The 26,197-nt window shown below is 52.9% G+C and overlaps 2 protein-coding genes across 2 annotated transcripts; both read right to left on the bottom strand.

Moving 5' to 3' along the window:
* Positions 1–2,053: 2,053 nt before the first annotated feature.
* LOC100468785 (thyrotropin-releasing hormone receptor-like) lies at positions 2,054–6,132 on the bottom strand. Its single transcript, XM_011236848.2, has 2 exons — positions 5,401–6,132; positions 2,054–2,368 (listed from the first exon to the last, which is right to left on the bottom strand). The coding sequence occupies exons 1-2, from the start codon at positions 6,130–6,132 to the stop codon at positions 2,054–2,056; spliced, it is 1,047 nt and encodes a 348-aa protein (XP_011235150.2).
* Positions 6,133–18,854: 12,722 nt separating this feature from the next.
* On the bottom strand, positions 18,855–24,456 carry OCSTAMP (osteoclast stimulatory transmembrane protein). Its single transcript, XM_034641582.1, has 3 exons — positions 24,413–24,456; positions 20,801–21,803; positions 18,855–19,253 (listed from the first exon to the last, which is right to left on the bottom strand). The coding sequence occupies exons 1-3, from the start codon at positions 24,454–24,456 to the stop codon at positions 18,855–18,857; spliced, it is 1,446 nt and encodes a 481-aa protein (XP_034497473.1).
* Positions 24,457–26,197: the final 1,741 nt, after the last annotated feature.

Here is a 26,197-nt window from a genome sequence, read left to right as displayed (position 1 = left end):
TTTCTGATATGGAAGCCTTGAAGCAATTGACCATTAACTCCTGTTATGTAGATCTCTGGAGTTATCCTGGTTCCGGTTCTTACCAACTTCAACAAATTCCTTTTTAATGTAGCTATTCAGAGATACTTTGTGTTGTCAACAAAGAACCCCAATAAGCCGCAATCCGCACCTCAAGCCTTCCTCAAACTGGAAGCCAAATCTCAGTGAAGCATCTTGAATGTCAAAAATTAAAGCTAGTCTTTGTTTGCTATCCATCATTTATCCACCCAACAATTATTTCTGGATACCTGTTATGGGCCAGGCACTGTCCTAGGCTCTGGAAAACAATAGTGAAAAAGCCAGACATGGTCCCTGCCTTCATGGGATTTGCGTATTCAGAATCTGGTGAGGAAGGCCACAATATTTATAGCCACAACTAGCTATAGCATTTCAAATAGCTATAGAATTCCAAATTGTAAGGGGTGCTGTGAGGGAAAACAACGGAACACTGTGTGGAAGATATTTTTTAAGTAGATAGCATTTATTTTAGGCTTGTGAAGTGCAAGAACTTTCTAGGCTTCCTGATGATCACCGGAACGATGCTGCAGCTTAAGTTCGACTTTAGGTCCTATTTCACAGATATGAAAACAAAACCTACACTAAATAGAAAGATATATCATTAATAATTTATAAATATATATATTTGGGAGACCCCAAAGATACCACCTCGCCCTAACAATGCTTTGCCAAGGTCCTAGACCAGTTGGGGCTACCTAGAAAACCCCCTGTCCACCCCACCCTAGTTTCCATCTCTGCCCTGTCTCCCTACCTGTCAGTGTTATCTTCTTTGTTCTAGATCCTTTGATACCTTAAAGCCTTCTTTTTTTTTTTTAAGATTTTATTTATTTATTTGAGACAGAGAGCGAGCGAGCATGAGCACAGGCAGGGGGAGAGGGAGAGGGAGAAGCAGGCTCCCCACTGAGCAGGGAGCCCGATGCAGGGTTTGATCCCAGGAACTCCATCCCAGGGCCCTGTGTTCATGACCTAGCTGAAGGCAGGTGCTTAACCAACTGAACCAGCCAGGTACCTCAAATCCTTCTTTTTAGAGGAAAAGCTTTTAAGAACTTCCCATCCACACTGCAGTTTCAGGTTAACTCCTTCTCCCAAGGAAATGTGCATATCTGGTAAAGACAATGCTTATCGACTTCATATAAGCACCAACACTGGGTTGGTGGGACCTGTAGAGAAAAAAATACAAGATTTTTTGGGGAAGGGTATGTTCCAGATTCCCTTCCATGAAACCATGAAGACCCATGAAGGTCAGGCTGGTTCCAGTAGTCTTTTTACAGTCCTCCTTCCCTGCACTAGGAGGTTGGGTGGTCCTAGAAGCCTGGACGCAGGCCACAGGTCCAGAGGGCTCAGGCCCAGTTTAGACAAGGCAGGTGCACCCAGCACCCACCTGGCTGCCTCCCCAGGCACATCAGGCAGGATTCCAGTGCCAGGCTGGATGCGTCCTCACTCCCTCTCCTGTTAGACTGGGAGCTCCTGAGTGCAGGGGTCCTGCTGGCATCATCTCTGTAGCGTCTGTAATGTCCCTGTATGTAGCAAGGTCTCAGCAAAGTCATGTGTCACCATCAACATCAGGAGGGAGGCAGCAATGGGTGATTATGCGGGGAAAAAAATGGCTCCCTGAATTTTCAGGAAGATTGCACATAGGTTCCCAAAAGACCCCTGGTGATAGCTCCAACCTGCTTGATCTCTGCAAATGTTATCCACCCGGGCTGCCATTAGGCCATAGCGTGCTTTTGTGTAAATTATAAAAATGTGCCTCCCTCTTAGATTTGTGTATTTATGAAACTGGGAAATTATTTTACATTATATACAAATCCAGGCTGTGATGTGAATGGTGACCCCCTAAGGTTGTGCAGTGCACAACCCACGCACCTCTACTCAACAGCCCCAGGGAACTGCTCCCTCCTCCACCTCTCCCTCCTCGGTAGCCACAAGGTCGTGGGCCTTGCCCTCAGGTGCCAGGATCCCCTCCCTGTCTGGACATCATGCTCCCTGGTTGCTTCTAAGAGCCCAGTCTGATCTGGGAACAATCTTCGATGACACTGTAGTACACGGGGTTGGCCTCCTGGGGCGGGAGCTGGGGCCGGGCCCGATGGCACTGAACTAGTCCATGGAAGGCCTCCCGGAAGCGCTGGCACATAAGGGCGTAGATGACAGGGTTGACGGCACTGTTCAGGTAGATGCAAAGGCGGCAGAAGAGAAGAAAGCCAAGGTTGAGGTAGGGCGGGCTCAGGAAGGAATTCACCACCACCAGGGAGCGGTAGGGCAGCCACAGCAGAGCAAACACCAGCACCACCACAGCCAGCATCTTGGTGACCTGCCAGGTGAGACAGGAAAAAAGGGATGCATGGGTGCGGAGGGGTGGGGGAGGAAGCCCGAGTTTCCGGCCTCTCTGTGGGCTTGCAAGAGGGGGAAGCTGAAAGACCATTGGGGCCTTCGCCAAACGGTGCCCTCACGCATGCCCCCCTTCAGCCCATCCCCAGCTAGAATACTGCTGTATAGCCTTCCAGGCCCTGCTCCAGTTGTTTTCACTGGGGGACCCCCCCCCACATCACCTCCCAATTCACCACCATTTTTACTGGCAGCAAATTTACGAAGCCACTGCCTTCAATACAGGGGAGCTTGAGGATTGCCAGAGTGAATACAGAACAGTGCCACGCAGGCCCTAAATGCCCCCAGGATTGCTGCGGACACAGCCTCTGCCACTACTGTTACAAGTGCTCGGAGCTCAGAGCCAGGCGCGGCAGGGTTACGATCCTGATTCTACCGCTAACCAGTCGTTTAGCTTGGACATACCACTCTCCCCAGCTCAACCCCTACTCCCCAACATCCCAGCCCACGAGCTGGCTTGCTTGTGGTGCTTCCACTGCACCCCACTCCCCACTTTCCCTCCAGACTCTCCTTCCTGCCTTTGCCCTTGATGGCCAGTCATGCACCACCCCCTCACCTTCCAGCAAACCTCCCCCCGCACTTCGTCCTCTGCCAGCATTTCCCGGACAGTGGAGACCGAGGAAAGTCTAGAGGGGTGCACGCTGGAAGGTGTTTCAAAAGATGCTTCGCTTTAAAATTCCAGAATGAAAAGGCCACAAGGGGGCATCAGTCAGTGGGAGACAGGGACATCCTTAATATCGGGAGGACAGCCCCACGCCCAGGCCGCCCACACCCCTGGGGTCCTCAGTGACTCCTTCAAGAGACCAAACCTTGGGCGGCACAAGTGCACTTACTAGAGCTTAAATGGCTCCAAGAGTCTTGGCATCACACTGGTTCTGCCCAGAAACCCCTGGATACACAGAAACAGCGCTGAGGAATATGGGAGAGACAACTTTCTCATCAAGGAGGAAGCTAGCCTGGAATGTTCCTGCATAAGATTGCTCCTCAGAGTCCAGGAGTTTAGTTGCTCTAAGGGACCTCTCCAAAGAGGCCTGGCCCTGATTGAACCAATAAACTTCAGGGCTGTAATATTCTCCAGGAACCAGAAATCTCAGGAATTCCCGAGTCAATCTTGACTCCTGATTTTACCAAATTCCAATTTAATTCTATTCCATTTTAGGTTCATCTGGGTGATAAATACTAGATACCAGTGTGTGGGCTTTGGAGCCAGTTTGCCTGGGTTCAAACCTTGATTCTGGCACTTGCCAGTTCTGTAACCTGGGGCAGCTCCCCTGTGAATCAGTTTCCTCATCTGTCAAACTGAGATGGTAACCATACTATGCACATCATGGAGTTGTGCTAACTTGTGTGAAGCACTTAGACCAGTGCCTGGCACATAGCAAATCCCCAATAATTGTTGACTAGTATTATTAGCAATAGTATTCTCCATCTTGCTCTCCTAGACAGTCTGCTTTCATTCACTGCCTCTCCCCTATTGCTGTCGTACGTGGCGTTCTGCAAGGGCTCTCTTGGGCATCCGAGAATGCTCAGTCCTTAGACTGCCCACTGTCAAAAGAGCCATCAATGCTCCTACAAACAGTAATAATAGGTACGTTAATTGAACCCTTACTATGTGCCAAATTCATAATACCCACTACCATCCACGGTGGTAGCTGAGCACTGTAATTATAATGACTTTACAGCAAGGCTCAGAGTTGAAAATCAAGGCTCAGAGAGGTGAAGTGACTTACCCAAGGCCACACAGCAAGACGTTAACAAAGCCGGGGGCTAAAAAGACCCAGGTCTGGAAGACTATTTTCACCCACAGAAGTTTCACGTAAAGCATTGACCAGGTGGAAGCTGGAACCCAGCCCTTTTAGGCTGAGCAGGAAAGTGGTAAACAGAGAAGTAAATAATTGGTGGGAGGCTAGGAGGGGCATTGGTCTGGAGCCTAAGGTGGTGTTGGGCCTACAGCCAGAGTTAACTTTCCACACCTGCTCAGCTTGGGTTGTACCCCCTTTCCTCTAAAACCCACCTGGAGCTAACATGCCTGCAAGCAGGGGCTGTTTGAAGTGGCTGGAAGAGCCCCCAAGAGTGCACCCATCCCGGGAGGCAGGGAGATGGCACAGATGGTCCTTGCCTGGCTCAGGAGTGACTCAGCAGGGGCGAGGTGTCCTCCCCCCCCCCCGCCCCCGCCAGCTGAGGGTGTGGGTGGAAGGCTGAGGATAAAGACCAGTTGGGCTTTGGGAGCTCTCCTCCCACCTGCATTCCTTGAATACCCTTGGGAGGCCACACTGCTGGAGTGTGGGTAGAGGATATAAGGAGTCCGGACACTTGGGTTCTCTCCCCAGTTCTCTCCATGTGTCACCTTCTCACTCCCTTGTCCCCTCTGAGCCTGTTTCTTTATCCATAAAAATAGGTGTGCAATGTCCCAAACAGGGTAATATCAGGAAGGATCAAAGAATCAGGCACATAGTAAGTGCTCCCTAAGTGCTGGGTCTCTCCTGACCTCCCACAACCCGCCCCCCTCTTAGGCTGGCTGGCCCCGGAGTCCATGCAGACAGCTTTAATGTCAGCTGTGGTAAGAACTTGGGAAAGTCACTTCCCCTCTCTGAGTCTCAGTCTCCCCACCATTAGGACAATACCACCATAGGTGTGACCACTGGTTGTGAAAGTTCTATCATCACCAATCTTAACTGAACATTTAGTTTGTGACATGGCCTCACAGGGGCTAAAGGCTTCACATGGTTAATCCCATTTTTCAGGATACTGCAGTGTGGCGGGAGCTGTCATTGCCCCATAGGACAGAAGAGGAAACTGAGGCTCAGAAAGGCAGAAGTGATAGCTCCAGAATCAAGCCTCGTAAGTGGCACGACAAGGATTGACAGTTGGGGAGTTTGACTCTAAAGGGCCCAAGCTTCCATCCGTCCATCTGCTGGCTCAGCACAGCGCTCTCGCAAGGAAGACCAAGGTCCCCACCTGCTTCCGGGAGTTGAGGGCGCCTCTCTTGCCCCTGGAGAAGAAGCGCTGGTGGCCGGCGGGGCGGCCCTGGTGCGCAGAGCCCGAGCGCCCTCGGTCGCCAGGAGGCAGCAGCCCCACAAAGAGGACGCGCGCTATGAGCACGTAGAACGCGGTAGCCAGGCCCAGGGGCAGCGCATAGAAGAGCGCGAAGTCCAGGAAGTAGATGGGCAGGTAGAGAGAGCGCGACACGCGGTAGCCGCACTGCACCTGCACGCCGTCGGCGTACGCGGTCTCGCGGGTGTCCGCCAGGAAGAGCCAGAGCACGCAGTAGGCGCTGGTGCCCAGCCACACAGATGCCGCGATGCGCTTGGCCCGCGCCACGGTGCACAGAGTTTGGGCGCGCAGCGGGTGGCAGATGGCGAGGTAGCGCTCCACCGTGAACGCGGTGATGGAGCCTGTGGACGCGTTGATGCCCACGTACTGCAGGTAGGTGATGCCCAGGCAGCCTGCGTGGCCAAAGACCCAAACCCGGGCGGACGCCGCCTCGGCTACGGTGGGCACTCCTGCCGCCAGGAGCACCAGCAGGTCCGCGGCGGCCAGGCTCACCAAGTAACAGTTGGTGGGTGTGACCATGTGGCGGCTACGGAGCACCACCAGGACCACCATGGCGTTGCCTGCCACACCCACAGCGCACACGAGGGGCACCAGGGTCAAGGTCACCGCTTGTACAGCCAGCGGAGGCCGGGGCATGGTGCCCAGGCCCGACGCGTTCGCGCGCTCCGGGTGCTGGGTGTGGTTCTCCATGCCCTCGGGTCCGCACGGCACCCCGAAGACAGTGGCGAGTTGGGGGAATTACCCCCGCTGCAAAGGTGCCTTCCGGGGATCTGGAGACGCTCTCCGTGCGGGAAGTTCGGGGTCCAGCAGCTGCCTCCTGCTGAACAGGTTTCTCCAGCTCCGTGCCGGGTCTCACTGTCGCCGCGCAGGACGCTGGGGACTCGGAGGAACCAGGAGCAGGAACCGGGAGATAGGTGCGTGCTGCTGTTTCCAAAACGCCTTTTAAGTCTAAGTTGGCGCGGTCTTTCCCGGGGTGAGGTTTACTGCAGGGGCGCGTTGCAGACTGCAGCGTGGCACTCCAGGAGTGCACGGGACGCCCAGATGCCGCCGGCTACAGACCGACTGCCGGAGCCCTCTCAGGTCTTACCTCCGCTCTCCAGGTTCGCGGGGCTCAAGACTCTGATCTGGGGTGTCTGGTCCAGGAGGCAAGGTGCGTGGTGTGGGGTTTCCGCCTCGCTGGCCTTTCTCTTTGCTCTGCTTCCCGCGACCACCCCGGGAGGGCTCCTCTGCAGGAGTTAGCGTGTTTTCTCCACTGATACCGCTCGGCTGATTCGGGTTGACCCGGTCCAGCACCCGTTCTTTCCCACCGGCTCCCGCATCGCACCCTGGGCACTTGGGGTCAGGTGAGGGGGATGCAGGGTGCGGTGGGGAAGGGATGCTAAAGGAGCAGTGGTATGGGGCGCCCCGCTGGCATGCCTCTTCCTCTCGTCTACGGGGGCGGCTCCGCGGGGCAATGGGGGAGGAGTCGGCCACTGTACTCAATCCAGAAATCCTTTCTTGTTTTCCCTGGCAGAAACCTCAGCCCTGCTATTCACAAATGGCGAGCGGAGGGCCAGAGCTGCGGGGAAAGGGAAGGTATTTGCCCATCTAGACTTGGGTTGGTCCTGTCTCCTAAACTTGCATCTCCTTGTTACTTTTCACTTTCTCCTGCTAACCTTTCCCAGTTTTCTTTTCTTTCTCCTGCAGAAGATCTGGAAATTGGAAATTCTTGGCGGGTGTGCCCCGCCCCCAGAAGGGTCTCTCCCAGCCTAAGACTGTGCGGTTCACAAGGCACAAACCAGTTAGGAATCTTTATAGCTCCATGGCCGCCACAGAGAAGGCCCATCGTGGTAGTTGAATGAAGGAAAGAACTTGTTTCTTCACTAGAGAAAACTTCGTGAAGGTGGGACTCACTGATCTTCATAAAAGCATAAAGGCTGCTTTCTAGGGAGCCCAGCTCTGTACCTGCTCTGTACCTGGACTTGTTTGCTGCTTCTGATCCATCAGTTATGCTCTATAAAAATTATTTTTCATCTGGGAGATGGGGTATTAATGATAGAACTCACCTTGCAGTGTCTTGGAAGGCTTATGTGAGGGACAAAGGAAAAATCCGTGCAAAGGGCTTAGCTGAGCTTGACCGTGGCAAGGGCTGAATGTATTAGTGATGACAGTTATGTTAACATAAATCCCTCCCCACCCCCCTCCTTATGGATGACCCCAAACTCTCACTCTACAGATCTGATAAATGGACAAGTAATGAATGATGGGGAACTTGGCAGGGCAGTAACTTGGGGGCACCAGCCAGGGTCCGGGACACTCCCGATTGTCAGTCTTTACAAGGAACGATGGCAGTGTTTATGAAGCATCTACCAGTGGTGATGCTCTGTGTCCTTTACGTATTAATTCATTCTACACTCGTGACATCCTCTGGGGAAGTTATAACTAGATTCCCTGCTTTACGGACAAAGAAACCGAGGCCTAGAGCAGTTAAATGACTTGTTCAAGGATACATAGGTTAGTAAGGTGGGGGGCTACCAGCATTTTAGCCCGGTAGTGTAGCCAAGGAGTCCCCGTTCTTACACACCCCCCACACCTCCTATACTACCTCTCTGCCCTATGCTCTTCTCCGGGATCTTCAGTTAGAACAATAGCAAAGCCTCCTACTCAGAGCCAAACACCATGCTGTATTCATTATCTTTATTTCCCCCAGCCCTGGCTAGGCAGGTACTATTAGTCCCATTTTACAGATGTGGAAATTGAGGTCCAGAGGGGCATGATTTCCAATGTCATGCAGACAGTCAGGGACCAAGCAGGAAGCAGAACCCCAACACTCTCCTCGTCCCCACCCCAACCCCAGCCATCCTGTACTCAGCTCTTTCCAAGGTACCAAATGCCGGTTAAGCCCAGGATTCCTCCTCCCCAGTCTTTCCTCCTCCTCCCTGAGTGTGGTCCAGAGCAATCCTTTTAGCCATATTAAAGGCAAGTGGCTCCTTGGGCTTCTCTGCCTCTAAGCCTGCCAGCTCAGCTCTCTCTCCTGCCTAATTGAGCTGTTCACTTGCCAGCAGCAAAGGGCAGTACTTGGCAATGAACGTAGTACATCTCCAGTGGCATTCTTGATTTTCCCATACCTTACCTCATCCCTAGTCTTCCTCATCTTAGTAAAGTCATCTTAGCAATGCCACTGGCTGCTAAAACCGCCACCGGTTGTTAAAACCAAATATTCAGAAATTATGTCTTTCTTTCTCCCTCACTGTTGACGTCCAATACTTAAGGAAGTCCCTCAATTCCACCTTCAAAATGTACCTCGAATCAATGCACCTTTCACCACTCTGCCCTGGACCAGCACTTTCCTCCACCACGAACCTCTTGATAGGAGGTTCATGGGAAACTGTTGCTTCCTAGGTTCTCTGCTACATTCTTGCCCCTCACTCTGTGGCCCGTTCTCCATACAGTATCAAGTGATCTCTTCAAAATGTAAGCCACTCTCCGGCTGACACCCTTCGGTGGCTTTGTTTTGTACTTAAAATGAATCCAAACTCTTTCCAGAAGCCCTAGAACGCCCTGCGTGATGCGGCCCCTGCCCACCTCCCCCTCTTAGTCATGTTGCCTCAACCAGCGCCTCCATCCCTCTATCTGGCTAACACGGTGTGTTGGTTGGATAGTGTCCCCCCAAAGTTTTCACATCGACCCAGAACCCCAGAAAGTAACCTTCTTTGGAAATAGGGTCTTTGCAGGTGTCACTAGTGACAATGAGGTCATCCTGGATTATAATGGTCCTAAAGCCAATGTCTGAGGTCTTCATAAGAGAGAGGGAGATTCAGACGCAGAGGAGACATTCCACGTGGAAGAAGCCACGCGAAGACAGAGGCTGAGATTAGAGCACCGTGGCTACGAGCTGAGGGCAAAGCTGGGGAGAGGCAAGGGGAGGTTCTTTCCTTGAGCCTTCAGAAGAGCATGGCCTTGCTGCTACCCAGGCTGCAGACTCCCAGCCTCCAGAAACTGTGAGAGAATAAACTGTTGTTTTAAGCCCCCCAGTTTGTGGCGCTTTATGACAGCGGCCCTGGGAAGCTAACACATGCGGGGAGCACCTTCCTGCCTTGGAGCCTTTGTACTTCAGACTTTGTACACGATTTCCTTCAGCTCGGTGCCCGGCCCAGAGGCCCCCAGTCATGGGCATGTGATTCCTAGGCCGGGAGTGAGGGTGATGCTGGCTGGTGGGGGTAGGAGAGGCTCCACTCACTCAGTCACTCAACAAACACTCCCAGAGCACCTGCTGCATGCTGGATGCCGGGGATACGGCAGTGAGCAAGAGCCACAGACTTGTTCACTCACACGTTTGTTTGTTTACGCCTCATGCATTCGTTCCTTCAACACATATTGCTGTGGGCCTAGCCACATGGTGGAGGCTCTTAATAACGGTCCGGATTGTTTGTCATTGCTTCCATGGGAGGGGATCTGTGTTCCCGTCCCTTGGATCTGGGTGGACTTGTGACTTCTTCAACAAATAGTGCATGACAGAAGCAATGCTATGTGACTTTGACACTAGGTCCTAAAAGGCCACCAGTTTCCACCTGATTCTCCTGAAGCACTCATTCTTGGATGCTTGCCTTGGGGATGCTCCTTCTCTGTACCCAGATGCTACAAGCCATTTGAGCCACAAAAGCAGCCACGTATAGGTACTTTTGTCAACAGTCCAGACATGATATCCCAGCTCAGACATCAGACACATCAGGGAAGCAGCCCGGGATTCCAGCCCCCAGCCATCTGAGTCACTTCCAGCTGAGGACCAAGGCATCAAGGAGCAAAGACATCCATCCCCACTGTCCCAGTCCACTTCCTAACACAATCCATGAGCCTTATAACGTTTTTTGTCACTGAGTTCAGGCAATAGATGACGGCAGGACCCACGTGAGTCAGACCGTCATCAGCGGTCAGGAAGCACAGACTATCAAAGTGGGAAGCGAAACCCAGTCAACAATGTTAACACCCGTTCACTGATGTTGGGTTAGGGACTGATCCGGGTCGTTGGGATGATAGCCAGCTCTGTGAATTAGGCAGAGTGGGCATGGCGGCTCCCATTTTACAGATGAATAAACTGAGGTGGAGTGACCAAGAGAGATGTAGTGATCTTCTTGGTGTCCCATGGACAAGGGATAAAGTAGGCATTGGGACCACATCTGTGCAGTTAAACTCTCCACCGGACCCTGTCCTTTGGAAGGCACAGGCAGCAAATGCATAGATCATCAGACTTGCCATCAGAGTTTTGGAGGTGTTCCAGCAGTGGGTGTGGAGGAGCCCTGTGTGGTCTGCGGTGAGGGCGGGGTGCAGGATTCAGGGAATGCCTCCCCAAGAAAGTGCCACGTCAGCAGGGCTGCTGGGCTGGTCGTCCTGTTGGCTCGTCATTGATTCCATCCCAAAAAATGAACTTAAGCTACCAGTTTTCTTTTTTGCCCACTACCCACCAAAAATACATTTTAGATAGCACCCTAGGACACACACACACACACACACACACACACACACACACGGCTGAAACAAGGTCTACAAAATTATGCTTATGCTTACTATGAGTAACATATGCTGTTTTTTTCTATTCTATTACTTTTTTTTTTTTAAATACTGGTTACAATGTGCTAATTTGTTTCCTGATCCACAGTGGTGACCCACCATTTGAAAAACATCTCACCCAGCTGTCGTAATCCCAAGCCCTTTACCCGTGATGGGGCTGGAATAAGCAAGTGAATAATTCCAGTGAGTGAGTCATGAATGGCTGTTGTGGGGCNGTTGTGGGGCGGGGGGTGGGGTGGGGGTGGTGGTGGTGGGGCTTCTGGGAAGGTTATATGCTTATATAACCAGTCCTAGAGGGAGGGAGAGGGAGAGAGGGAAAGAGACAGAGAGAGCCTACACACGCATGACCCTGAGGGAGTGCCTCCTGAAATTTTGTGCTCATCTGCCTCCTGACCTTGGGTGGAGGAAATGGCGAGCACCCAGCCACGCTGCTTCTCGGGGAAGGGCTCGCAGGTGGTCTGCTCCCAACACCACAGAGGAAGCTCCAGAGGAAACAGGTGCGGTGACTTTGGCCCCAGGTGCCTGGGCCCTGGTGCTGGATGCCCACTCCTGTGGCTGCTCCCACACCCAGGAGTTATCGCAGGTATGCACAGGAGCCCTCTGCAGCCAGATGGTGGCCATGCTGTCACCAGGAGGAAACCCTTTCCCTCTCCTGGTCATCACAGCGGGAGGAAGTCCCCCCCCCCCCGGAGGACCCAGTATGGGTCTGTGGGCTTGCAGCTTCACAGACGGCTTCCAACCCCCGGCTTCCTTTAGATGGAGAGTGAAGAGACAGAGTCCCTGAGAGGTGATGGGGTTCTCCAAGCCCCCCAGTCCTCAGTGAGAGAGCTGAGATTTGCAAGGAGCTCTGGCTGACTCAAAAGAACACGGCCATGCTATAGAGATTGTTGCCATTTCTCCTTCCCCTTCTTCCTGGAATAGCATCCGGAGAATGCAAGCGAGAGACAACGTCCTCCACCAGGTCCGTCCCCACTGCAGTCAGAACGGCTCCTGCTCTTTGAAAGCTGAAAGCTTCACCTGGCTCCTCGTGCTCCATGGCAGCAGACTGTGTTTCCCAAGGGTGCTCCTGGGAGGTGGCCCCTGTGCTTTTTTGCAACATGACCTTGCCACTCCTGGTCAAGATGTGGGGTCCATTTCTCCACTCCCTTGAGTCTGGGTGGGCTTTGTGAGTCTTTTGGCAGAAGTGATGCTGACCAGTTCCCCGGGTAACCCCTAACTGGCCTGGCAACTCCTGCTTCCCACCTCCCCAAGCCCCAAGTTGCTGGTAAGACATTCAGGCCACTCTGTCCAGGCCACGTAAGGAGGACTGTGGCCCCAGACACTGAGTGGAGAGGCCATCGTGGATGGCCTGTCCAGTCGAGCCTTCAAAGGACCCCAGCCCCTGTCCCCCTCCACCAGTACTAATAGAAGAGACGGCACTCGAGAACCCCCCACCCCCGAGCCCAGTCAACCCACACAACGGTGCGAGATGGTAACAAATCTTTGTTTCAGGTCCCTACGTTTGGGGGTGGTTTGCTCCCCAGCAATAGATAACCCAGAACCCCCACCCTACAACAAGGTGAGTCTAATAGAAGAGATTAGAACTCAGGGACTCTGTCTCCCAAATGAGAGATATTTTGATTTTGTTTTCCTTCCCCTTCATAACGGAGCCAGCAAGCGCTGGAGTGGGGATAGGAACTCAGCACTTGAACTCTTTTCCAGGGTCACATTGGCATTTCCAGGTGGGCAGCAAGAGGGAGCAGCAGGGGACGTGACCTTCTCCATACCTGGAACCTTTCTCTGTTGGTGCTCAACCCAGACGCCAGCAGAGGGCGTCTGATACTGCCAAGTTTCCAAGGCCTTTGACAATCCCAAGACCCCAGGGCTCTCCACTGCCTGGGTCAAGGGAAATTAGCACTCCCTCTTCCTCACCTCTCTTCTTTGAAGACCTGGAATCTTCCTTGGGTAGAAGAAAGGTCAACATTAATATTTATGACTCTGGGAAAATCCCATAATCCTCTCTGAACTCAGGTTTCTCATCTGTAAAATGGGCATAATAATGATTCTTTTGCCTGCCTCAGAGAGCTCTTGAGATAGGAGTGGGGAGAAGGTCCACCACACAGAGGTTCCAGTTGTGTGTTTTTCAGTCTCTAGACCAAACAGTAAAAGGATCCTGAGACTAAGTGTGGGATTGTCAGCAGGGCTGGGATTAGTCTTCACTTTTTTCTGTCCTTTTAGACCGGGCACCCAAAGGTAGTAATCTGGTGATGGGTTCCAGAAAAGAGCTGGGACCCCAGAGAAACTAACAACCTCTCCCTCCTCTTTTCTGTCCTCCAAAAATATCAAATTTGTCCCTACCTCAGTGCCTTTGCACTCGCAATTTCTCTGGCCTGGAATGTTCTTTCCCTTTCTCTTTGCACACCTATCTCCTCCTCATCCTTCAGGTCTCAATTCAAATGACATCTCCCCAGAGAGGTCTCCCCTGGCCACCCCATCTCTACAGGAAGTGATCTTGTTTATTTATTAACTTGTTTCTAGAAGGTAAGCTCCATGAGGAGCTCCTGTGTCCCTCCCGCTGTACCATCAGAGCCCCGCACAAGGCTTGTCGTGTGGTACGTGCTCAATAAATATTGGTCGAGTACATGAATGAAATATCGGCGAGAACTGAGGACGTGTAAAAATGGAGCTAGATGCTTCTTCCAGGCGTCTCTTACATGGACTGAGGAAAGTTCTGTTATTCCCCTTGAACGGAAAAGAAAAATGAGGGGCAGGGAGACTTAGTGATCTGTTTGATGTCACACAGCCACTAAGGGGTGGCGTCAGAACGGAAACGTCGATCTTTCTGACGCCCAGGTGTCTGTTCTTTCCAGTCTGTCTGGTGGAGAAGATGCTGCCCCCGCTTGCATCCCCTCGGCGCCGGGAGTTCCCATACAGGTTGCCGGTGTCCCTCTGTGAGCACCTGTGACTGCACCTGAAAACATCACCCCGCAGCCCAAGCAGGAGGCAGGCTGGAGGCGCCAAGGGAAGGAGCAGCCCTCGGCCAGTGACAGCTGACAGTGGAGGAGAAATACCCAGACTTCCTTGGGGTGGGGGTGGGGGGGACTCAGAGGCGTGTTCTTCGCCATCTTCCAGAAGTTCCGCAGCAGCGGTATCTGCTTACCTGCACCTGACTCGGCTTCGTCCCCTTTCTTCTCTAGCTTCCCCACGTCCCTGCCGGGGGTCCTGGGATCACCTCCCAAATACATCATGACAGCAAAACCCCCACCTCAGCCTCGGCTTCATCCCACCAGCATCACTGCCTAGCACATTACCGCACATGAAGTGGCTTAAAAAAACACACATTTCTTTCTTTCTTTCTTTCTTTCTTTCTTTCTTTCTTTCTTTCTTTCTTTCTTTCTTCTTTCTTTCTTTCTTTCTTCCTTTCTTTTTCTTTCTTTCTTTCTTTCTTTCTTTCTTTCTTTCTTTCTTTCTCTTTCTTTCTTTCTTTCTTTCTTTCTTTCTTTCTTTCTTTTTCTTTCTTTCTTCTTTCTCTTTTTTATTTATTTGACAGAGAGAGAGACAGCCAGCGAGAGAGGGAACATAAGCAGGGGGAGTGGGAGAGGAAGAAGCAGGCTCCCAGCGGAGGAGCCTGATGTGGGGCTCGATCCCAGGACTCTGGGATCACGCCCTGAGCCAAAGGCAGACCCTTCATGACTGAGCCACCCAGGCGCCCCAAAACAACACACATTTCTTATCTCCTGGTTTTTGTGGGTCAGGAGTCTGGATGTGGAGCCTCTGGGCCCTCTGCTCCAGAGTTTCTGACGGGCTACAATCAAGGTATGGGCCGTGGCTGGAGCCTCACCAGAGGACCCAAGGATCTTCTCACTTAGAAGGCTACTGTCGGAAGTGGGGCCTGTTGGACCGACGGCCTCAGTTTCCAGCTGGCTGTCGCCAGAGGTCACCCTCAGATCCTTCCATGTGGGCCTTTCCAACATGGCAGCTTGCCTCATCAAAGCATGGAAGCCGAGAAGGCAAGAGAGTGAGCCCGCTAACAAGATGGGAGTTGCTGTCTCAGGGGACCTGATCACAGAAATGACACCCCACCACTTTGACCTTATTCTGTTAGCTGAAAACACGTTCAAGGGGTAGAATCACACAGGGGTGTGAATGCCATGATTCATTGGGAGTCATTGGGGGCCATCTTGGATGTCTGTGTGTCCTACCAGCTAGCATGCACCTGAAAGCTACCACCTCATAAATAAGTTAATAAGAAAATTCCCACGGAATTCGGGAAGTTCTGCATCTAGTCAAGGAAGCTCTCTGATGCACACCGGGAGGCACGGCCAAGGATGACACGGCAGCACTGTTTACGATAACAAAACTTGGAGACCACCTGAGCATCTACCGGGGGGGAAGTGCTAAACACCTCGTGACGTATCAGGGCCATCCAAGCATTAGAAAGAATGAGGTCGGGCTGAGACATGTTGCTGAGTGAAGAGACAGACTGCAGAATGACACATGCCACACTGTGACACCCAGAACGACACACAAACTTACACAATTCCATGTTCTAGTTACATAGACTTACATGTGCAGACAAATATCTGAATGGTACCCACCCAACTGATGATAGTGGCTGTGTCTGCAGGGTAGGTGACATAAGTGTGTGGTGGTCAAAGGAGACACTACTCTTACTTGTTAAGATCATAGGCTCTGGGGCGCCTGGGTGGCTCAGTCGTTAAGTGTCTGCCTTCGGCCCAGGGCGTGATCCCGGGGTCCTGGGATCAAGCCCCGCATCGGGCTCCCCGCTCTGCTGGGATCCTGCTTCTTCCTCTCCCACTCCCCCTGCTTGTGTTCCTTCTCTTGTTAGCTGTGTCTCTCTCTCTGTCAAATAAATAAATAAAATCTCTTAAAAAAAAAAAAAGAGAGCGATCATAGGCTCTGGAAGCCAGACCACCTGAATTTAAGTTCTGGCTCTGCAGCTTATTAGCTGTGTGACTTCTGGCAAAACACTTAACCTCTCTGAATCTCCATTTCTTCACACCTAAAGGGAGAAGAATACCATCTATCTCGTATACTTTTGTGAGGTTTATTTTTCTTTAAAGATTTCTTTATTTACTTATTTAGAGAGAGAGAGAGGGCAAGCGGGGAGAGGGGCAGAGAGAGAGAGAGAAAAAATCTCATGCAGACTCCCCGTGGAGCACAGAGCACGGAGCCTGATGCGGGGCTTGATCCCACCACCCTGAGATCATGACATAAGCCAAAACCAAGAGTCGGATGCTTAACCGACTGCTGCACCCAGGTACCCCCTTTTGTGAGGTTGAAATAAGGGGATGTACATAAAGCTTTCACAGAGCTTTGGGCATATCTAATGGCTTGCTAGAGCCAGCCCACACCAGCTCCCTAGAGCCAATTGTGGGCACCTCTGCCCCACTCCCAGCACACTCCCCGCACATCAGCACCCAACAAACACTAGCTATTATTATCTTCTCTGCTCTAATTTTCTTAAGGACAAGCATTCACATGTTACTTGTGCAAAGGCGTGGGTGAGTCATTGCCTAAACAAGCCACAAGGCAGCTCTGTGGGAAAGGGAGCTGGGGGTGGGACTGGGTGTCGGGTGAGGCCGGTGGTGGCTCTCGGGGACGCGTGCAAACACCTCTGGGGAGCGGGCAGAGAGGTGGCAGGACTGTGCATCATCTCCCCGCAGCTGGTGATTCACAGGCACTGGCTGCTTAAGTTGAAACACTTGCCTGGGAATATATCTCTTCCTGCTTTGTGGTTTTCCCTTTCGCCACAAATCTGGCCCAAAGCAGGCTGCTTCCAGTACCCAACCATTCCCTTCTGCAAGCCCCAAATCTTCAGGGAGGAGCCAAGAACAGAGAGCGTGCGGTCATCGATCGGATTTTTACCGAGTGTTTACTTTGTTCCAGGCACTGCTTCAGTACTGGAAATACTGTGGAGGACCAGAGGCAGGGTATGGAGTTTACGTTCTTGTCTGCATGAAACACACAGCGGGTAACATACAAAGACGCAGCTCAATCTATAAATGGATACGTGAACTACTAAAGGATATGGGTAAGAGTATTTATGGAGGCGAGATAACAACTTGATATGATAGATCAGGGGTCAGCAAACATTTTAGTTAAAGATCCAGATAGTAAATATTTCAGATTTTTGTGGGCCATGCAGTCCCTGCCTCAACTACTCAAATCTGCCGTCAGAGCAGACGCAGCCAGAGACAATACTTAGACTAATGGGTGTGGCAACGTTCCAATAAAATTCTGCTCACAAAACCAGGCAGCAGGCTAGATTTGGCTCACAGATTATAACTTGTCCGCTCCTGTGATGGAGTGAAACTGGCTGGGATGGGACAATACGAGGTAGAGTGGTCAGGGAAGTCTTCTCTGAGGAGGTGACATTTGGGCTAATTCCAGAAGGATGCAACGAAGCTTTCCATGCCAAGACTTGAAGGAAGTGTGTTCCAGGATGTGGGGACAGCAAGAGCATCGCCCCGAGGTGCAAACCAGCCTGGTGTGTCTGGGGAGTTTAAGACCACGCATCGTGCACTAAGCCCGGGCATAGCGAGGGAGGGAGAGGTTGGCTTAAGCGGGGCTTTGAGACGCAGGGCACATCATCAGTCAGGGTTCTGGCAGGAAAGCGATGGTAGTCTTAAAGGGGAAATGGAAGAGTTTAATGAAGGTACAGAGGTGGGGACTTGGTAAAGGGAAGGATGGTAAGGCTCTCAGGGACTAGCACCTGCAGAAGCTATACTGTTCCAGAACCCAGGGGCATCTACAGCCACCGTGAGGGACCACCCAGCCAGACAGGAGCTGTGGCTGCCTGTAATGGAATGTGGCCTCTGCCAAGTAGCCCAGAGGGCTGCAGGAACAAATACCCTGACATCTCTCTCCTCTCCCACTTTGGATCGCCGGCCAATGCCTCCCACTGGCTGAGTCCGACTAGAAGTCAGAGGCCAGGGGAGACAGGATGATACAATTCACAGAGGTATGAATTCCTGGGAAAGAGAAGGGCGGAGAATGATCTTCAGGGAACAACAGGGAACACCAAGCCCACAGGGGAGAGAGCTGGTGTTTTACTAGAACTCCGATTGGGGATGCAATTGCCAGATAAAATATGGATTACTCAGTTCCATTTGAATTTCAGATAAGCAACAAATACAGGTTTAGAATAAGTATTTTAGTATAAGAATGTCTCAAGGACGTACTTAGACTAAATCCATATTTGTTATTTATCTGAAATGAAATTTACATGGAACCGGATGTCATGGATTTTTATTTGCTAAACCCTGCCAACCAGCATGGGAAATCCCCAGAGGAATTTGAAACAAAAGAGTAACGTAATCTAATTTGGGATTTAATAAATACTTCGTTTATAAAATCAAAAAATTTTAGATGGCTAAATCTAAGAGGATTCAGGGGACATATAAATAAGTTTCCGGAGCATTTAGACACATTCACCACGTGATGTTTCCATTTATCAGGGAAAGCAGTGGATGCAGATGAGAGCCCGGGCTGACCCCCAACTGGCCTGGAGAAACCTCGAGTTGTCTCTGCACTTTCTTGTCTTCGCTGTGCCGAGGTCTTTACTGCTTCCTGAAGCCTTTTATGCCCAAGAGCGCATTCCTTCCTTCCCACATCCCCACGTGGAAAGTAGGTCGCATGGGTTGTTACTGTGCAAGGTGTAGAAACTGAGACTCAGAGAAGTGAAGCAATCTATCCAAGGTCACACAGTAAGGCAGCAGGAAGACCAAGGTCTGTGCGGCTCCCAAGTTCTTTCCCCTCTGCCCTACAGCTCTCTGTTCTTTCCAGTAGCCAGTGTGCAGTAGGCCTGTCTACCCATGCTGGGTGGATGCTGGCAGACCTGGGTCTTGAGAGCAGGAAGGAGGCCCCATGGGCAGCCTCTGGCCTCCGTGCCTGTCGTATCTGTGTTGAAGCCGGGCGTGAAGGTGGTGGACCCTCCTTGCCTCCTGGGTGGAGAAGAAGGAAGCAGCGATGGTGTGTCGAAGGCGCTGGGCGTAGGTCTCCAGCAGGATGGTGGCGCAAGCTGCCAGCTGCAAGGCCCCGGCAGCCAGGGGGGCGGCGGTGTGGGGGCGCCGGGCGGGCAGCAGCGGGCAGCCCGGGGAGATGAAGCGGAGCTCCCACTGGAAGGAGTTGTGAGCCGAGAGGAAGGGGCTCTCCGGAGGCGGCTGGTTGAAGAGGAAGGGGACGAAGCCCAGGACCGTGTACGTAGCCTTCAAAGAGGAGACAAAGGCCAGGTCAACAGACAGACACTCCAGCCAGTCCCTGTCCCCCACCACTCGCGGCTGCTTGCCCTCCTCTGCAGGATGGGCACAGAAGTAACCCAGCCTCCTGCCTCCTGGGCACTGAGGGGTATCAAATGACATCAGGAGTCTGAAGCATGCTTTTTGACAATAAAAAGCACTGTACAAATGCTATTTTTATTATTATGTTTGGAACAGAATGCTTTAGAGAAAACAAATGGGTGCTACGGGCATTTACTCTTTGCTAAGCCCTTAGTGAATCCTTTAGATGTCTTTTTCATCAAATACGCATGATCCTCTGAGGTTGAGCCCAGAATGAGCCTCATTGAAAGGATGCGAAGCCTAAGGTCACACAATGATGTGGCCAGCCGCGGGGGGGTGGGGGGTGGGAGGTGTCTGTCCCAGCCAAGGTGGGTCCCAGCATCCCGCTCCTAAGAATTAGCCTCTCCAGGGGTGCCTGGGTAGCACAGCGGTTAAGCGTCTGCCTTCGGCTCAGGGCGTGATCCTGGTGTTATGGGATCGAGCCCCATATCAGTCTCCTCTGCTATGAGCCTGCTTCTTCCTCTCCCGCTCCCCCTGCTTGTGTTCCCTCTCTCATTGGCTGTCTCTATCTCTGTCGCATAAATAAATAAAATCTTTAAAAAAAAAAAAAAAGAATTAGCCTCTCCAATTCCCTTGGGGTACACAGGAGCAGGTGTAGGGACACACGGAGGTCAGAGGTCAACCATTTAAACTTTGGAGCCAGACTTCTTAGTCGGGTCCTTGTTCTGGCCAGGGCCTACTTCTCTGCTGGGTTCAGTGCAGGGGGCTCATGGAAGTATTTTATTCTCTTTTAAAATCAGAATAAATAAACGAACTTTTAAGTTAGAATACATTTCACTTCATAGATCATGCCGTCCCTGATGCAACTATCAGCTTCATTGAGCAGCCACGGACCAACACCTCAACAAGTGACACGGCTGTGTTCTAATAAAACCTAGTTTACAAAACCAGGAAGCCCGCAGGGTTCGGCCCCGGGGGCCACAGTTGGCAAACTCCTGATCTAGATTATTCGTAAGCCCTCCTCCAGTCTGATACACACAGCTGTGAGCTGTTCACGATAGCCACTACTGATGGGACCTCTCCTGTGTGGCATGGAGCTCCCTGGGTCCTTTTACAGAGAACCACACGTTAAGACTCACAATAGCCTGGCAGGGCAAGGAGCAAGGATCCAGTTTGTACAAGGTAGGAAAATGAGGCTAGGACATCTTGCCACTTAGGAAAAGAGTGACCTGGGGGGTCAAGTTATTTTCAAGTCGTTGGGTATCTGGAACCTCACCTGCCATAGGGGTGAGAATAGAACCCACTACACCTGGCTATGCTGGGAATCCAATGAGTCTGTCTGCAAATGCCCCAGGCTCCCCTAGTTTCTCCAAGGGCTGGGACTTGAAGGCAAACAGAATTCAATAGAAAATCAAGTGGTTAACACCCTGCCCCTTCCTACAAGGAAATGACTCTAGTCCCCTCACCGCACTTACATCGTACTTGACCGTGAGCGTGATGGGCACGGCAGGCAGCTTCTGAGCCCAGTCCACGGCCGCCTGAGCCAGCAGAAAGGCCACGTGGTCTGTGGCCACCGTCACAGCTGTGGCCATCAGGAACAAGGCGAGCAGCCCCAGTCTCAGGAGGCAACTCAGCAGCTCCCCCTGGGACAGCCTCGGCCGGGCGGCCCAGAGCAGCCAGGCTGGTGGGGAGGCCACCAGGTGTGTGGTCCGGGCCTCCGCCAGCTGCCACACCAGCTGCCGGGTCGCGTAGATATTGTCAAACCGCAGGTCGGTCAGGTAGCGATGGAGGTACCAGCCCGAGTCCACCAGGAGGCCCAGCATAAAGAGCCCTGCCACCACCTGCTGGGTCCCTAGCACAGCCGCCCGGGCGAGGGACTCCAGGCCAGAGAAGTCCTCCAGCACCTGCTGGGTGACCTTGAGCATGTGAAGCCGGAACGCAGAGCCATTGCCCTGGGCCTGCAGCGTCAAGCCCTGGCTCCCTGCGTGACCAGCAGGGCCCAGAGCCCTGGACGCCGCGTGCAGCTGGTGAGTGGTGTTGAGCAGACTCTCCAGGGAGCCCTCTGTGACACATCTCAGCACCCGCCCCGCGGCACCCATGTTGGCCAAGACGTTGGGCACCACGGCGACGCCCAGGGTGGCAGTACTCCAGGAGAGGAGCAGGCGGCGGCCCTGCTCTGTGCCCAGGGTAGGGATGCTCAGCGCAAACAGGCAGCGGGCAGGGGGCACCAGGCCCAGCACCAGGAAGACCAGGAGGCCCCAGACAGCAGCTGCTGTGGCAGAGGGTCCCGGAGGATAGAGCAGCGAGGACACCAGCCAGTGGTGCGTCAGACCTGCGGCGGCGACGGCCAGGGAACCACACAGGAGGAGCTGGGTCAACAGCTGGCCACAGCTGGTTGGGACAGGCTGAGAGAAGGCAAGCCAGGCGGCCCGCAGGGGGATGAGGGCTTTGCCCAGCCCCAAGCACCAGAACGTCCACCTGCACGCAAGGAAAATGGGGAGGGGGCTCTTTCAGGAGGATGAGGGTTTGGATGTCAGCCCAATGCCCCTGAGCCACAAAACCCTTCAATTGCAAACAGGCTGCACCCCTTAAGCCACACGGGTGGGCACTCTTCCCCCGTGACTCACCCCAAACCCACAGGACCCAAGTGGAACGAATCAGAGGCTGCCCTAGGATGATCCTTACTGGGCTCTTCAGGGAAAAGCCCGGTTCCCGGGGATGTGAGCATGGGTGTCTGGGCTGCCTGCGTCAATAATTCCAGCTTTGCGGGGGTGCCTCATCCCGGGGAGTGAAAGAGTCATGGAGAGAGAAGCACAGATGAGAGAGAATAGGAAGAGACAAAATTGGGGAGAGTGAGAGAGAGACACTGTTTGCCCTAAATCCACAGTCTTGGCTGGCTTCCTGTGTGACTCTGGACATCCCTTCTCTATAGACCTCAGGGTCTCCTCTGTGATTTGGAGGCGTGGGGAGTGGACCCACTGACCACTCAGGAGCTTTTCTACTCTGTTGTCCTTACATGCATTAAGCAACTACGATAGGCTCACCATTAGAGAGACAGGAATGAAGGAATCCAACAAGAATCCCGGCCCTCCCGCAGCCTGCATTTGAGAGTGATGGCAGAGGAATCCGTGAGAAGAGGCTGGGTTCTGGACACAGTCTGCTGGAGGGGCTGACGCGACGGGCAGTCTGATTGGCCGTGGGAGTGAGAGGAAGAGGGAGGTCAAGGATGACCTTGAGGTTTGGTGTCCGAGCCACTGAAAACACCCAGGTGTTGTCCGAGGTGGGAAATTAATGACACGTAAAATCACGGAGGTATAGATGACATTGAAAGCCATGGGGCAGGAGGAGACTCCTCGGGACAGTGTGCTGGTGGGGAGGAGAGACTCGAGGACTGAGCCCTCGTCTCAGGGTGGGAGGCAAGAAGGCGGCTGGGAAAGCCGAGCCAGTACGATGTTCCAACAAGAGGGGAGCGACCACGTCAAGTGCTGCTGACGGGTCCATGAGGCTGCGGACTGAGCAAGGACTGTTGTATTTACCTACATGGAGGTCCCCGGTGACTGCCCAAGGGTAGCATGGTGACACCGTGGGCCAAAACCTAACTAGAGGGGACCCGGGAGAGCCAGAAAGGAGTCGAACGTGAGACATGAGTGTGCAGAGTCATGTTTGTAGTAAAGGGGCGCAGACAGGGTGCCAAGGCCACTGGTGGGGGTGGGACCAAGCTGGGAGAGACTCCAACAGGTTTGCAGATGGGAGAGCCCATCGAGGGGGGTATGGACGAAGGGGAGGCCCCCTGGAGTGATCTTCCTGGTGGTGGCAGCCGGTAAGATGGACAGCACAAAAGGAGGGGCATGTGATGGGCAAAATGTGGGCGCCTACGTCTCAGTTCCTCTGACGCACAACAGAGCAGTGGTTAAGGGCACAGCCTCCAGATGGCCTGGGTTCAAATCCCCGCTTCAGCACTCACCATCTGAGTGACCTTGGTCAAGATCCTTAATCTCTCAGTGCCTCAGTTTTCTCATTTCTTTGACATGTAACTCATGTCTGTCACATGGGGGGATAGAAGTAGCACCTCGTAGGGTCACTCTGTGTCTGGGACAGAGTAAGGAGCAGGTCACCTGTTCTCTGTCACGCAAGCATCAATGCCACCAGGGGAAGGACTCGGTCTCTTGTGCTCACTCATGTGGCCCAATTGCCTGGAACAGTGTCTGGCACATAGCTCCCTAAATATTTGTAGGCTGTCGTAGAATTGCTTCTGTTTGCTCAGGGTGGCAGGAAAGCGAGGTCAGCGTTGGTGGAGAGCGCGTTGGAGGATGCAATGGGAGCTGGAAGAGGAAGGAGAGGGTGGAAATAGTTGTGCTGGAGGTTGTGAGAGCCAATGAACCAGGGCAATGCTCTCCAAGCTGGGCAGCACCAAGGGCCCACTCGTCGTCAGAGATGATGAATTACGGCCTTTCTGGCCCCTGAGGCCATTTTTGTTGAGGACTAAACCTCCTCCTATTGGATAATACGCATGCAGGACATGGTAGCCCTTGAAAGAATAGTGAATAATACAAGCGATAGGGGAAGGGAAGCCAGCTCTAAGTCATGCCGGGAGGCCAAGGCGTGGGGGAGTGTCGGGAATGATGTGGAAAGCAGCTGCCATCTGTTACCAGGGTGGCAAGCCCTGTGTGTGCATTTTCTCATTCAATTCTTTTTTTTTTTTTTTTAAGATTTTGTTTGTTAGAGAGAGAGAACACACGTGCACAAGCAGGAGTGGCAGGCAGAGGCAGAGGGAGAAGCAGGCTCCCCGGTGAGTAAGCAGCCTGATGCGGGACTCGATCCCAGGACCCCGGGATCATGACCTGAGCCCAAGGCAGATGCTTCACCGACTGAGCCACCCAGGCACCCCTCAATTCTTACAACTATCTTGTAGACATTATTACTAGTCTTATTCACAGATGGGGAAACTGAGGCTCACAGAGGTGGAGTTTACCCAAGGTCACACAGCTGGGGAACGGCAGAGCTTGAGGCGAAGCTCATACCCATTGTGCCTGACCACTGACTGTTTTCTTGCCTGTGGTCCCAGTGTCCAGGGTCTGCAGACCTACCCGGTCCTGGCGAGGTGTGCAGCTGTCTCCCACTGGGCCCTCATGCTCCCCGAATAGCCGTGGATCTGGATCGGGGCAGGCAGGCTCAGGCAGTGATGGCAGGTGGAGAGGAAGTGGGGGTAACTGTATTCTCCAGAACTTGGGAAAAACCCTGTTGCTTCTGCTTTTTGGCCCTTAATTAAGCCCTCCTAGTGGCTTTGTTCCGCCCCAGCCTGGGCCCACCTCCCAGGGGGTTGGGCAAGCTGCCTCGTCCTCTTCCTGCAGACAGGGGTGGGTGGAAGGTGTGGGAGGGAAGAACCTTTTCTAAGCAGTTATCTGTGATCCTGAAAGCAGGAAGGTATAAGTGTTCCCATTTCACTGAGGAAGAAACTGAGGCCCAGAGAAGCCATCCCGCTCATTAGTGGTAGTGTCAGGACTAGAACTCTGCTTGGCTTCCCCTTGCTCTCCCCCTCCACAGTTGTGTGCCCCAAGAGGGACCTGATCCCCCACTCTGAGCGGTGGGAACCCACAGGAGACAACTGGACCTCTGCTGAGACTCTCTTTGAAGCGGAGTGGCTCAGGTCCCCTCTCCAGCTGGCTTTCTGTCTCTAGCTCTGTCCCTCCCTGCCTGTGTGACCTTGAGCAGGTGACCCCACCAGTTTCCTCCTTTTAAAAGAGCGGAATGATAGGGGTGCCTGGGTGGCGCAGTCGGTAAGCGTCTGCCTTTGGCTCAGGGTGTGATCCCAGCGTTCTGGGATCGAGCCCCACGTCAGGCTCTTCTGCTGGGAGCCTGCTTCTTCCTCTCCCACTCCCCCTGCTTGTGTTCCCTCTCGCTGGCTATCTCTTTCTGTCAAATAAATAAATAAAATCTTAAAAAAAAAAAAAGAGCGGCATGATAATAACAGTTAACATTTATGGAGCACTGGCTAAGTATCAGACACGCTTCTCAATAGTTCTATTCGAGTTCCCTGAATGCTTATTTCCAAAAACCGTTTGTGGTAGGTACTGTTATTTTCAATCTTCAGTTCAGAAAACTGAGACCCAGAGAATTAAGTCCCTTCACCAAGCCACTCAGCTAGTAAGAGGAAGAGCTGTGATTTATAGCCGATGGTCCTGTTCCAGAGACTACTGGTCAGCCACTGGGCTCTACGGGTGTGGAGGGAAGTGTTCCCAAGACTCGCGTTACCTTCAGATGCATCTGGCACTGTAAACAGTAGGCACTTAATAAGTGTGAGGTCCCTGCATGCACACTCTGCTGCAGTCATCACTCGGCAGCTACCCCTCTGGGCTGATTGGAAAGCTAATCCCTCTCTGGAAGCAGATGCTTCGCCCCCAGCATCTCTGTGCTCTGCCTCCTCTGGGAGCCCTCTGCTGTGCCCCCAGCCCTCTATCCTGCGGGATGGATGGCCCAGAGAGAAAGGGCACACCTAGGTGGTGTTCCAGACTCCCCCTCCTTTTCCCTTGCAAGGACGTGTTGCCTGGGTCACTTGCTCAGGCCTGAAGGAGGGTGTTCTGTGGCCCAGGCAGCGGAAGTGACATTCTCATGGTCACACAATCCAATGAGACACCTGTGGCCCTCAGAGGGCCTGACACGCTTCCCAGATCACAAGCCCCTCCAGGAAGCCAGGCCAGGCACCACGTCTGCAGAGAACCGAGCACCCAGAGCAGACGGGGAGCAGGAAACCCGGGGCCTGCAGAGGCCGCCCATTAAGGCAAGGTGCGAAGCGCGTGGGATGAAGACAGCGTGGACAGCCGCGTGCAGACCCTCTCGAAAAGGACGGCTTCTACTCCGCTCCGGTGGAGGGT

This window comes from Ailuropoda melanoleuca, chromosome 13 (assembly GCF_002007445.2).
Source record: "Ailuropoda melanoleuca isolate Jingjing chromosome 13, ASM200744v2, whole genome shotgun sequence".
Classification (NCBI taxonomy): domain Eukaryota; kingdom Metazoa; phylum Chordata; class Mammalia; order Carnivora; family Ursidae; genus Ailuropoda; species Ailuropoda melanoleuca.
Note: the sequence above shows the minus strand (reverse complement) of the source record. Positions and strands in the feature narration are given on the sequence as shown.